A 13476-nucleotide genomic window follows, 5' to 3' on the forward strand; every position below is an offset into this window, starting at 1 on the left:
TTTGGTAGGGCCTTTGTTCACCCATAAACAGGCAAGTTTTAGAGTTAACTTATGCATATTATACTTCTGGCTTTAGCATTTATACTTGTTTCTCTTTCCTGTTTTTTCTGTGTTCAGAAATTAAGCAGCATTCCATGTGCTCTCTTTCTATCTACTTCTTAAATTTTATGCTGCTCTTTTACAAAGATGGAATCTTTTCTTTTTCTGATAACAGAAAGTCTGTGTGAGAGTTGAATCATTTGTTTATTGTACTTCCTTCGTCGATCTAAATTACTTGCAACATTCTGACTTTAACGGTCTCCTACATTAATTACACATCTGTAAAAAAAAAAAAAATTGAAAAGATATATTGAAAACGCATACAGGGATGAATCCAACAAGATTCCACGAGACTGTATTTTTTTTTTCCTAAATTGGTGAATAGATCAAGGTAAGGCTTTCTAATCATGCATCTGTTATTTAATAAATATTTTTTGGCTCCTGGCATTGGCATGTGCATCAAATGATTTTGGCCCACTTTATAATATAAAATTATTCCATGATCCTTATGCCACTCAAAAACTAATCTTCAACCCCACCACCATTACCTTCTCCATCTCAATTCTTTTTCTTGATGGTATATAGCCTTCTTTCTTTCCTAAAGCTTGTGTGATACAGAAAATACATCAGACATATATTTTCCGATATCCCATATCTCTAATAGCAAAAGAAGTGATCAGAATATCTCAAACAGTGTTTTCATTATGCCTGATGATATGAGTAGCCCAGCACCTTGTAACAGCTCATGGTAACTTTCTTTTCCTTTCTTTTGTTCTGTTTCTATCTTCATTGTCTCGGCCTTGATCATTCAGTAAAATAACTTATGTTCCGCCTGTTGCAAGGTCAATTAGCGAGGATTCGCTAAGGAGATACGTACACTATGCAAGCGAGAACTGTATACAAGAGCTTCTTTCAGCCTCAGACTCGTGCAGGAATGGAAATGGGAATGATGGGTGGAAGATTCTTTCATTAGATGGAGACATGGAAATATCAAAGCGGCGTTCAGGATCATTTCATATCTTTCGTAGTCGTTGGTTACTCAGATCAGTCTCTCCTAAGCAGTTCATGTCTGTTGCCAATGCTATTGATGCTGCAAAGGTTTGTTTTTCTGTTTTGTCATACGAATTTAGTAGTTGAACTAACTCTTTGACCTTCTCAACCCCTCAACTAATCTCCTAGGAAACAAAAAAAAAAATTTATTAAATTTGATACTCCTCGGTCTAAATTGAATCCTTACATTAACTGTATAAAGATGTTCGGAAAAAGTTGTTACCTTTCCATGTATCATTCGGAGTAATGGTTCATCCACTTCATCATTTATTCCAATTACTAGTTTGTTGTTTATAATTGAATGCACATTAAAAGTTGTATGTGAAATTATGTTGTTACGGTAACCTGTATAACTTTATAATAAAAATTTGAATTTTCAACACTCAGCAATGGGATCATGACTTGGTGGAGGCAAGATACATAAAAGATCTTGAGGAAAATCTAAGCATAATACGACTAAGGTTCGGGGATGCCTCGAGGCCGTTGTTTAAGAACAGAGAGTTCATTGTATACGAGCGACGTGAGACAATGGATGATGGCACCCTGGTCGTAGCAGTAGCATCACTACCCAAAGAGATAGCTGCTGGGTTATACCCTAAACAAAACAAAGCTATTAGAGGTTTATTACTGCAATCTGGGTGGGTTGTGGAGAAGCTTGAGGATGATTCTTGCATGGTCACCTATGTTGTTCAGGTATTATTCATCAACTTTTAAAATCAAGCAATTTTTAAATTAATTACTACCTCCGTTACAGGCTATATGCAACGATTAGACATTTTCCCTCTCTGCTTTATGTCAAATCGTTGCACATAACTTGAAACGTACAAGAATTGTGAGAAGAAGAAATTATACAAAATTGGTAGAAACACTTATATTGGCTGTTATCTAGAATGTAATAACATGTACAACTTCTTTTGTGAGACAGTCTTATAGTAGAGGTCGTTCTAGTTTCTCAACATGAGAAACCAAATTTGTTTCTCAATAGGATAATTTGTAAAATTACAGGCAAAATTATTACTTTAGTAGCGGTTTATGACAAAACCATTACTTCCAAAGACCAATAAAAAAAATGTTTTATCTACGATTTTGCCATTTAAGAAACATAGTTTGTTTCTCATGTTGAGAAACTTGGAATTTCTTCTTATAATATACTTCGTAACAATTATTGATTAGATAAAGGGTAACAATAATCAAAACAAAAATGGTATGCAATTAATTTATGAAAAATTATTGACAAATAGTTAAGATGTCTTATAAAGCGGTCTCACACATAAGACTTCACTATATAAGACTTATTCTACCATGTCAACAATGTTTATGCACCATCATATTTTCAAAATAAGTTGAATTTAGAAATAAGATGAGAATGGTAAGCTCAAAACTTTATGATTAAAGTGTTATTTAGAGTTTTTATTTTTTGCTTTATTTTTCTTTAATTTCAAGAATGTCTTACTTTATATTTAATTCTTTTTTCTTTTTTTTTTTCTTTTTGTTTTTTATACAGCTAGATCCAGCAGGATGGCTTCCCAAGTTCTTTGTGAATCGGCTAAACACAAAACTTGTAATGATTATTAAAAATCTAAAAAAATTAGCACAAAACAATCCACTTGATGATGCTATATGATTACTTGTATAAAGAAGTTTGTTTGGGATTAAGGGTAAGAGTAAGTGTGGGACCATTTTAGTGGTATATTTTGAATCATAGTGGTAATTATGAATACTCGTATGTTATCTGTACTAACCAATCATATTAAATTTTGCCTCATTATGAGCTCTTTATATGCTTAGCTTAATTCAACTTGATTAACACTTTTAAACCAAGGTTGATTTTCATAGTGCTAATGTAATCATTATATCACTGAAATATGAGAATTTGAGATCATTGTATGTTTTAATTTATAATTACTTCATGGTTTTTCATAATTCATTGGATTTGAAATTCAAATTGGAACTATAAGAAAGTAGCACACAATTGATATCCTAAACCTCCTAATTAGTGCTGTCAAATTTCAAACCGAAACCGTTTAACTGTCCGAAACCGGCCGACCCAAATGAGAACCGAACCGATTAAAAACCGAATTTTTTGGAACCGAAAACCGACCCGAACCGTATTTTAGTAAACCCGAAACCGAATCGACCCGAGTAATGGTAAACTGTTTAAGAACCGAACCTGTTAACAAACCGAACCGAATATAAACCGAACTGAATGAAAACCGAACCGAAAGAGAACCGAACCGTATCTAAACCGAAACCGGTTCCAACCCGAAACCGTTTAAACTGGCATAAAAACCGTTTACACCGAACCGTTAGCAAACTGCTACCCGTTTGCACCGAACCATTTAAAAACCGAACTGATTGTAAACCGAACTGGTTATAAACCGAACCGTCTATGAACCAAACCGCTTATAAATCGAACCGTTTACAAACTTATTTATTTATTTTTTATTTTGAATAGTACAAACTTTTTTATATAATTAAATGGATTGAATATTAGAAATCTTAGAATATATTTAGCATATATTCCAAATTTATCAATTTTTCTAAAGAGCCACACACAATATTCCAAACTTATCATTAAATCTGCAGACTACCGGTTTCTCTAGAACAGTCAAAGATGGAAATTTTGGAACTTGGACAGGACAAATTCAAGTGTCTCAAACTGTTAGACATGGATTCAATGGAAAAAAAGCTTTTCATTAAATCAATAGGAAGATTCTAACTCCATAGGCCATTGAATATCATAGTTAATTGCATATCCCGAATAGTTTGAAAAATCGTAAAGGTTAGGATCCCTTAGAGTCAATTCAAAGGCTTGCTATATTTTTCTCAATTGTTTTGAATGAACTTCAAATGTAAGAGGAGAGCTACCTTCAAAATACCAAGGTTTTATACTTCTAACTTCTAAATTCATCAAGTTTTCATCTACATGAAACACAGTAACAATGTACTCAAATTTACCCCAAGCAAATAATACAATCACAAAGTGCATTGACCAAGAATGCCACTCATCACCATCATCATCATCACTATCAACAGAAATAACCAAAAGCAGCCAAACTGCCAGTTTACATAATAATTTTTTTAAATGCATTTAGCAAAAAAGTTTCTTGAAATTACTCAACAAAAGCCACAACATTTACCTACACCCTTAAAGGCTTAAAACCCGCGGATGTCAAGTAACTAAAACAGTCAGTAGACACAGCAGAGACAGCAGCAACAGCAGAGAAGAGCAGCAGAACAGCAGAGAAGACATAGCAGAACAGTAGAGAAGACACAGCAAAAGAGCAGCAGAAGAACAGAAGAGCAGCAGACACAGCAGAACATCATACCAGCAGAACAGCCGAACAGCAAAGACACAGCAGAACACAGCAGACCAGCAACAGACATGGCAGAACAGCAGACAAGCAGAACAGCAGCAGCAGAACAGCAGACAAGCAGAACAGCAGACAAGCAGAACAGCAGCAGCATAACAGAATAGCAGCAGACATGGCAGAATTCACCCCAATGTAGCATCGCCTAGGCTTGAGGAAAAAGAAAAGCTATATGTGAGCAGAATTCAGGAGGGAGGCAGGAGGAAAAAAAGCTATTTAAAAAAAAAAAAGATTAAAGAACGTCAATACCTTCCGAATTAGATGCAAAACTTTCATCTATCACTTCTTTACCAATTTCAAGGACGTCTTCTTCAATATCACAATCATAACCACGTAACCAATTTTGTGTGGTAACCAACGCCTCAACATTCTTAGGCAAAAGCGCACTCCTATACTTGTTTAAAATACGACCACCCATGCTAAAAGAAGACTCAGAGGCTACCGATGTTATAGGAATGGCCAAAACATCCCTAGCCATAGCAGCTAATATAGGGTACACCCTAACTTGAGATTCCCAATACTTGAGAACATCATAATTCTCCCCTTCAATATATGGGACACGAGTAGTAGTCAAATAATTATCAATCTCCATCGATGGTCGGTTTAATGGGCCATCATCATCATCATCATCAATATTCTAGAAAAGTTCAAACAAAATGCTTTTATTAAATAATAAAATTAAAACATACAATTATTATTATGTAATTTTTTTAAAAAAGAAATTAATTACCTTGAATATGTCATCATCGTCACCATTTGATTTATCGGTCACAATTGGGATGGAGGGGGGAACAAATGTACTTGAGTTAAAACCGGAAGACATAGATGAATAAAAGTTATACAACTCCAAAAGAGCATCTTTAATCACCTTTGCCTTTTCATCACATGCCTCCTCAACATAAAGCACTTTCAACATCTTTCTCACTCTAATAAGCTTACAGCGAGGATCAAGAACGACAGCAATTGAAAGGATCAAACAATAATCATCCCAATAGCTCTCAAACTTTTCAAGCATCAGTTTTTCCATGGGTGCAAGTTTAGGGTCTATATGAGCTTTAGTTATCGTGTGCTCAATTTTCAAGACACTAGCAAAATACAAATTTGCAGTAGGATATTCTGAACCAGAAAATAACACAGTGATTTCATAAAATGGCTTTAGGAAATTACATATTTTTGCAATTGTATCCCATTCATCATCCGAAAGTTTGAATTCATAACCCATAAACTTATCGATAACCACTTTCAAGGCTTCCTTTGCTTCTAAAGCTTTTCGGAGCATCGTATAGGTGGCATTCCAACGAGTCACAACATCAAGACGTAACTTACCATTAAACACACAATTAGCCTCAGAAAGAGCATGCTCAAATTGAGTAAGCCTAGAGTCCGAAGAATCAATATATTTACAAACTTCACGCAATTTTTGAACACTACTATCGACTTCTTTCAAACCTCTTTGAACAATAATGTTCAACACATGAGCTGAACATCGAATATGAAAAAATTTACCATTACAAGGAAGAGGAGAAGTCAACATTAAATCTTTCTTCAAAAGATCAACCATAAGATCCATGGATCGAGCATTATCAACAGTAATTGCAAAAGCTTTACCCTGAAGCTTCCACTCCCCAATAAGTTTAAACACAAATTTTTCTATCTCAACACCAGTATGAGGAGGACCACAATACCTAAAATTCAGAATTTTAGACCTTAGACACCAATTTTTGTCAACATAATGTGCAGTTAAAGTGAGATAACCTCGATTAGTGCATGCTGTCCACAAGTCACAAGTGAAGCTAACTCTACCTTCAATTCTAGAAAAATTTTGCAACAACAAGGACTTAAATTTATCATGCTCAACAATACAATATTTCAAAATAGTGTTTCTACACACATGCTTCACATTAGGGTTCAAATTCGTAAAAACTTCCCTAAGGCCATGATGCTCCACAATACTTAAAGGATAGGAATGCAAAATTATAGCTTTAGCAAGCAATTGTAAATGACGAGTTTGATTAAACAAAGGCTGAACACCACTTTCTTTATGTCCAGGATGATGTGGATGTTTTTTCATGCATGAGGTAGTATGAGCTTTACAAGTGGAGGTACCAGCCGTACCTGGTGCTTTATATTCATTACCGCAAACATTGCATCGGGCATATCTTATCAGAGCAACACCAACCAACTTATCAAAAAAGGTGTAATGCCTCGACACATCTGATGTTCGTTGACGCTTACTACCACTAGTGTTAGTGACTTGTTGTTGAAAAGAATCTTGATTCTGAACAGTGTCTTGAGAATCTATAGTGTGCTCATCATAATTTCCAAACTCTTGCTCCATTACTAAAAAAATAGAAACAAAACCATGGGTGGGTCAGTATGTTACATACTGGTATTAATATACACATTCATCAATTTTAAAAAAAAGAAAAAAAGAAATTCAGATTTCTATATTCAAGTGATTAATCATTCGAACCTGAATCTGAAACTGAAAGAAACAAATCATATCATCAACATTCTTTGACATAGTACAAGTTTGACACTGGTTATAGGTAGAGGCTACTGCAACAGATGTTTTATTCAGTTCATTATTAAGATTATGTAACCCACTGGACAAAAAAAAGGTGGTTTGTCTATGTCTGTATGTTACATACTTGGTCCTGGAAAATAAGACAATGCAAAAGAGCTCATGGAGTCTTGTATAGTAATGGTCTAAGTTATTTACATTTAACACTTAGTTAAGAATAAATTCATTTCAAGTCCGTGAAAGATACTTTATCAAGTCTTAGTAGTTAGATGTCCTATCATTCAGGGAAGGATTTTGATGACAGTGTTTCCAATGGTTACAGGAAGCTCAATTGTAAAAAACTTTATAAAGACAACTGCAGATGCAATAGAGCATTCGAATGAGCAAACTTACCCTTTTGATTGCAGTAAAGTTATTACCAAAAACACAGAGAGAATACAAGAAAGCAAGATGAATGTATACAGCCAAAATTACAAGAAAGTTTGACTATGGGATATAGATCTGGCTTCATTTGAATAAGTAGTATCATTTCTCAAAATTTATAGGAAATTTATATGCTGAAAATGAAATAACAATTTCTTGATAAAACCTTTTTTTGATGTAGAGACTTCAGACAATACCATATTAAAGTGTTAACTTACTAGTCCAATACACTGACCCACCCATGGACAATGATGATCAAATCTCTGCACACAATTGTTGCATATTGAGCAATGAGAAGCACGGGGTGGGCGGTAAAGCCTACAAGTTTCTCAGTTTCTGCATAGTAAAGATACCATGATACCATGATAGAGGACAACAAAATAATCACTGTATTCTACCTTATTTTCTTATTTTACAAAGTAATTAATGTCCTAGTGCTCATTATATATCAATATATTCTTCAGAATTCTATGCCAACGACAACAAATTCAACAATTAAACAAATTGCAGCAAATAAAATCACACTAACACTAATTTGCATAATTAATAGTTATATCAAATTGTTAACAATAATCCAGACAAAACAAGATTCAATTTTTGTATTCAGATATATAATTGAGTTATAATTATACAAGAAAAAACAATTTAAACTATATACAGTAACAAATTAAAAAAAAACAACACCAATTCATACCATGATACCAACAACACATATCAATTAAAATCTAGAGAGAGAGAGACGCCGTGTATATATCATACCTGAATTTGGAGCAATTAGGGCAGCAAACACCAATGACTCCGTGAATGAGAGGCGCCAGGACAACTTCAGAATAAGGACAACAAACACCGTGAATGAGAGGCGCCGTGAGGATGAGACGGAGAGGTGATGAGACGGAGAGGCGCTTAGCCGTGAGAAGAAGAGGCGCCGTGAGGATGAGTGGTAAGGTGAGAGTGGTAAAGTGAGAGTGAGAGTGAAAGGGTTTCAAAAGGGTGAGAGTGGTTTCATGTAAATCTAACCATTGATTTTTTTAATCTATGGTTCAGATCGGTGATCCATGTGTGTTGTGGGAGAAAGAATCTAACCATTGATTTTTTTAATCTATGGTTTAGATTGGTGATCCATGTGTGTTGTGGGAGAAAGAATCTAACCATTGATTTTTTAATCTATGGTTGAGAGTGGTGATCCGTGTGTGTTTGTGTGTTGTACATTCATCTACAAAAATATTATTCCTTCAATTCTTTAGTATTTTTTTGCCCCATTTGATCGGGATCAGTGCCCAAGACACGTATTAAAATATCTACTAGTATATCTTTATTTTCATACACGTAAAAATTATAAAAACGTTATATTAATAAAATGTATAAATAGATTAATTTAAAAAGATCACTAATGAGCTACTTCGTATAACTTTGTAGTTTGTACTAATACATACGAATAACGATGATACGAATATTTATCTATGAGATATTGAGATGGTTAGATACCACGTGTTAATAATGTGTAGTACATATGATCGATTGAACTGATCAATATGACCTTGTTAATTAGTCATTAGTGTTTTCTTTCATTATACAAATCAAAGCACTTTGTAATATCTTCATAATTTCATGAAAATATATAATGATAAACGAGTCATAATTATCAGTCTTGTTGACTAATCAAGTATCGAATTACCAAATTGCAAATTTCCATTTCACAAGAAGTCAAGAACTCATCAAGTCATGATTATGATTGTATGCGTAGTATATAAATGATTAAATAAGAAGCATATAATAACCTAATTGTATAACAATAATACATTAATACACTAATTCTTATAATCTACTTCGTAATAAACTAGTAAGATCAGTATGACTAAACTTGAAACAGAACATAATATGTATTTATAAAATAAATGAGAATTTGTTTATAATATGTTGCCTAAATATGAAATGATTCGCGACTTGCCGACTTTATTTAAAACTTGTGAACGCAAAAGGTTAGCAAGTACTATCAAATTTCAAACCAAAGCCATTTAACTGCCCGAATCCAAACAACTCGATAAACAATTTATTTTTTGAAACCGAAAACCGACCCGAACCGTAATTTAGTAAACTTGAAATGGAACCGATATGAATAACGTTAAAGTGGTTAAACCATCGAAGAACCGAACCAATTATAAATTGAACCGAAAAAGAACCGAACCAGTAAAAAACCGAACCGAAAAAGATCCGAACCAGTTATAAACCGAACCAAAAAAGAACCGAACTGTTTCTAACCCGAAACCGTTTCCAACCCGAAACTGTTTGAACCGGGATAAAAACCGTTTACACCGCACCGTTAACAAACCGCAACCCGCCTGCACCGAACCGTTTACTACCCGGACTGTTTACAACCCGAACCGAATTAAAATCGCTTAAGAATAAACCGAAACCGAATCGAACCGATAACTATTTAAACCGAACCAAAACCGACCCGCGAGACAATTAAACCGATTCCAAACCGACCCGATTAACTACCGAACCGATTTCAAACCGAACCGAAACCGAACTGTCAAACCGTTTTGACAGTGCTACTCCTAATAGAACTAGTGTATTGTCCGTGTAATCTATAACTATCTATTTATAAATATAACTAAATTAACAACCGCTGACATCATCCCCTATTTAAATTGTACAGATATCAAGTTGTAAAAAAATTTCCCGCCTAAATCAATTGCTGACATCATATTTTAATTTTAATTTTTACTTTTTTTTAAACCTTCTTATTTTTTACCTTCAAATTATTAAAATATACACGAAGTATAGTTTTTTTGAAGACAAATATTATATTACGAAGGATGTTATTTTCTATATATTTTTATACATTATTATGGATTTATAAAAAAAATTATCTGACTTCCAAATATAATTACTCCCGATTTAAGTGCTATGTATTGCATAATTTGGTTAAATTTTTTACTATATTCAAAATTATTTAGATCTAAATACCATTGCAATTAATGGTTTGAAATTTTTTATGTTGTGTATCGCACAGGGCTAATTTAGTTTATAACTATAGATCACCGTGCATGGCACGGGATCTAACCTGGTAAATATAACTAAAGTAATTACAGCTGATGTCATTACTTTCCACATGTCAACTTCTTGTAAAAAATTTTCCCTCCAAAACTAATAATGACATCATTAATTTTTTTTATCAACATAAATAAAAATTTGAAAATGCTAAATTAAGTGTATATTTTTCTAACAGATTTTATATTTGAATTGACTAATTATGCAATTTCCATTGGAGAATTAAAGGAAGTTCGGGCTACTTCATTTTCTTATGAACATTACGGAGTATCTTTTTCTCCTACTCCATATATGAATTGGGGGTGTCCATCGCACGAGCCTAATATAGTATTTATTTATATTAAAACACAAACATCTTAAAACATAAATGATACAAACATCTTACAACGGGGGTAATAATAATTTATTCATGATGTAAAATTCAAAATGCGCATTTAAGAGATGTATTTAATTGAATTTTTGTAGCTTACAAATTTTATGTGTCTACTTTTATTCCATTGCTAATACCGATTTATATATATGCTTGTTGCTTCGAAGATTTTTATGCTATACATGTTTTATTACTTAATTCATGATCTCCATATTGCATGCTAAATAAGACTTGTATTTGAATCTCATGTCTAATAAGATAATTATGAATGATTAGTTTCGAAACCCATTATTAAGGGGTGTTTGGTTCAAGCATATTAGGTATAAGGTATGGGTTTGGAATGACCAAAACCCATACCTTGTGTTTGTTTCTTGAAATTTCATTTTTCAAACCTATACCTCAAACCCCCAAGGTATGGGTTTTTGAAACCCAAGTGGGGAGGTGGGTATGACTCATACCCATACCTTTAGGTTTAAAATTAAAAGGAAAACTATCATTCCTAGATAAAAGCCAAACACATGAAATCAAGTATCAAGTTTCTACCCCATACCACCCAGGTTTCATTCCTCATTCCAAACCCATACCATTGTTTGAACCAAACGCCCCCTAATTATGCTATTTGATAAATTTATCACAATATTAGCAAATTATGTGTGTATGAATATTCGACGGACATAGTACATAAGTAGTTTGAAGTGAATTGAATTTTTATTTGTATGCTTTTCTAAATTGCAAAATTACTAAATCTACACTATATATTAAAAGGCATTTTTAAAGAAGTTTAGGTTCTACCCGGCGCTCTTCTCATTTAATCCGATTTTTACTCCATGTCTAAAAATATGATTCTTTCAAAATTTGAACCCACGAACTCAAGTTTAAACTCCAACATGTTTGCCACTAAGCTACCATATTACATGTTATTTGATAAAAATTAAATATTACTCCCTCCATCTCTTATTGATAGCTCCTTATGGGTTGTATTCACGGGAATTAATAAACATAAATAAAAGTAATAAAAGTACATTGAAAAGGTAAATTTACATTAAGTATGCAAATAAGTAGAGAGATAAAGTAATAAAAGTATAAGGAAAAACAAATTTTACTTAGGAAAGTTAAATTTACACAAATATTGTTGTAAATTGGAGGGGAGTTTGGTAAAAAATTAATATTAACTAGATTAGTGCCCGTGCAATGCACGGATTTTCCAGTAATATATCTTGGAATTTTTGTAATTTTTTTTGAGTTTACAATATTCACAAGTTTAATTTAATTGACCTTAATTATGGAGTAAAATGCATTTTTGGGGATTCACCTTCCGTACTTTTCTTCGTTTAGGGACTCACCTTTCACTTTTCATCGTTTGGGGATTATCGAATTCAAAAATCTGGTTATTTAATAAGTAAATTCTCCCTAAATTTGTCGATTACAAATGTCAAAGAGATAAAATTCTTAATATAAAATTAATCAAACTCTAAAAAAAATACTACGTTAAAATGTTAAAAGATTCTACAGAGCCCAAAATGTTAAAATTGTCATTGGATAACCTTAAAGTGTTAAAAATTTCTGCAAAAAAAATAAAAAATGTATATGAGTAATGAGAATTTTTAAAAACAAATAATAATTTGATTTAAAAAGAAAAAACCATAGCATATATTGTACAAGGAGGATGAGTTTACCACAAGTTTGATTTATTATGTAACTTCTCATATCATTAATTGAGAAAATACAGGACTACAAGTTATAAGTTGCTTGACTTAGTCTAACTTTTTTTTTTTTTTTTTAAAACCGACTTTAGTCTAATTTAGGTTATTTTAATTAGCAGTACACAAAAAAGCAGTGTTTTATTTTATATATGTCATTATTTTTATTTAGCTGTACACAAAAAAAAAAAAAAAAAAAAAAAAAAAAAAAAAAAAAAAACTTCATTGGAAAATTTTTAATACCTATCGACAATCCCTAAACGATGAAAAGTGAAAGGTGAGTCCGCAAACGATGAAAAGTATGGAAGGTGAATCCCCTAAAATATATTTTACTCCTTAATTATGCTAACAACTCCTATAAAGACTCCAACAACCTAATATGAACATAAATTACCAAAATAATATGTACTTATTTTAAATTAATTACCTAAATAATAGCTACTATATATCTGTTTAAAATTTAATAGCATTATTTTTCAAAAAAAAAAAAAAATAGCATTTGAGCGGGAAATCTTTTAATGAAATAGCGCCACGTGTACAACTTTGAAAAAAGATGACATTAGCGGTTGCTACTTTAGTATTAATTACTAGGTTAGAACCCGTGCGATGCACAGTTTATATAAAAACAGTTTTTTTAATTTGTACTATTGTACATGAATATAAATAAGAATTACGTACGTTTTCTAATTTTAAAAATTTTTATTTTCATCAAAATTATGATATAGTGATCAACATTGTCTAATTCATAGTTCAATGTAGGAAGTCACTTATTAGTGTGCTATTCAAAATTGTTTTAATTTCCAACAATAAACTGATAGGTTTTAGTTGTAATGTAGAAGCTTTTAATATTTAAATTTCAAAAATGTAAAATATGATAGCAAAAAAAAAAAAAAAAGATGACATCATCATTGCATTTAGGCGGAATTTTTTTTATTGAGAGAGCGA

At 32.4% G+C, this 13476-nt stretch overlaps 1 protein-coding gene across 1 annotated transcript; it reads left to right on the forward strand.

Annotated features, from left to right (window-relative positions):
* Window positions 1-601: 601 nt before the first annotated feature.
* On the forward strand, window positions 602-2971 carry LOC145602430 (uncharacterized). Its single transcript, XM_081658621.1, has 4 exons — window positions 602-787; window positions 882-1137; window positions 1477-1782; window positions 2594-2971. The coding sequence occupies exons 1-4, from the start codon at window positions 744-746 to the stop codon at window positions 2711-2713; spliced, it is 726 nt and encodes a 241-aa protein (XP_081514747.1). The 5' UTR covers window positions 602-743; the 3' UTR covers window positions 2714-2971.
* The last annotated feature ends 10505 nt before the right edge of the window (window positions 2972-13476 follow it).

Source organism: Chenopodium album, chromosome 21 (genome assembly GCF_948465745.1).
Source record: "Chenopodium album chromosome 21, dcCheAlbu1.1, whole genome shotgun sequence".
Lineage (NCBI taxonomy): Eukaryota > Viridiplantae > Streptophyta > Magnoliopsida > Caryophyllales > Amaranthaceae > Chenopodium > Chenopodium album.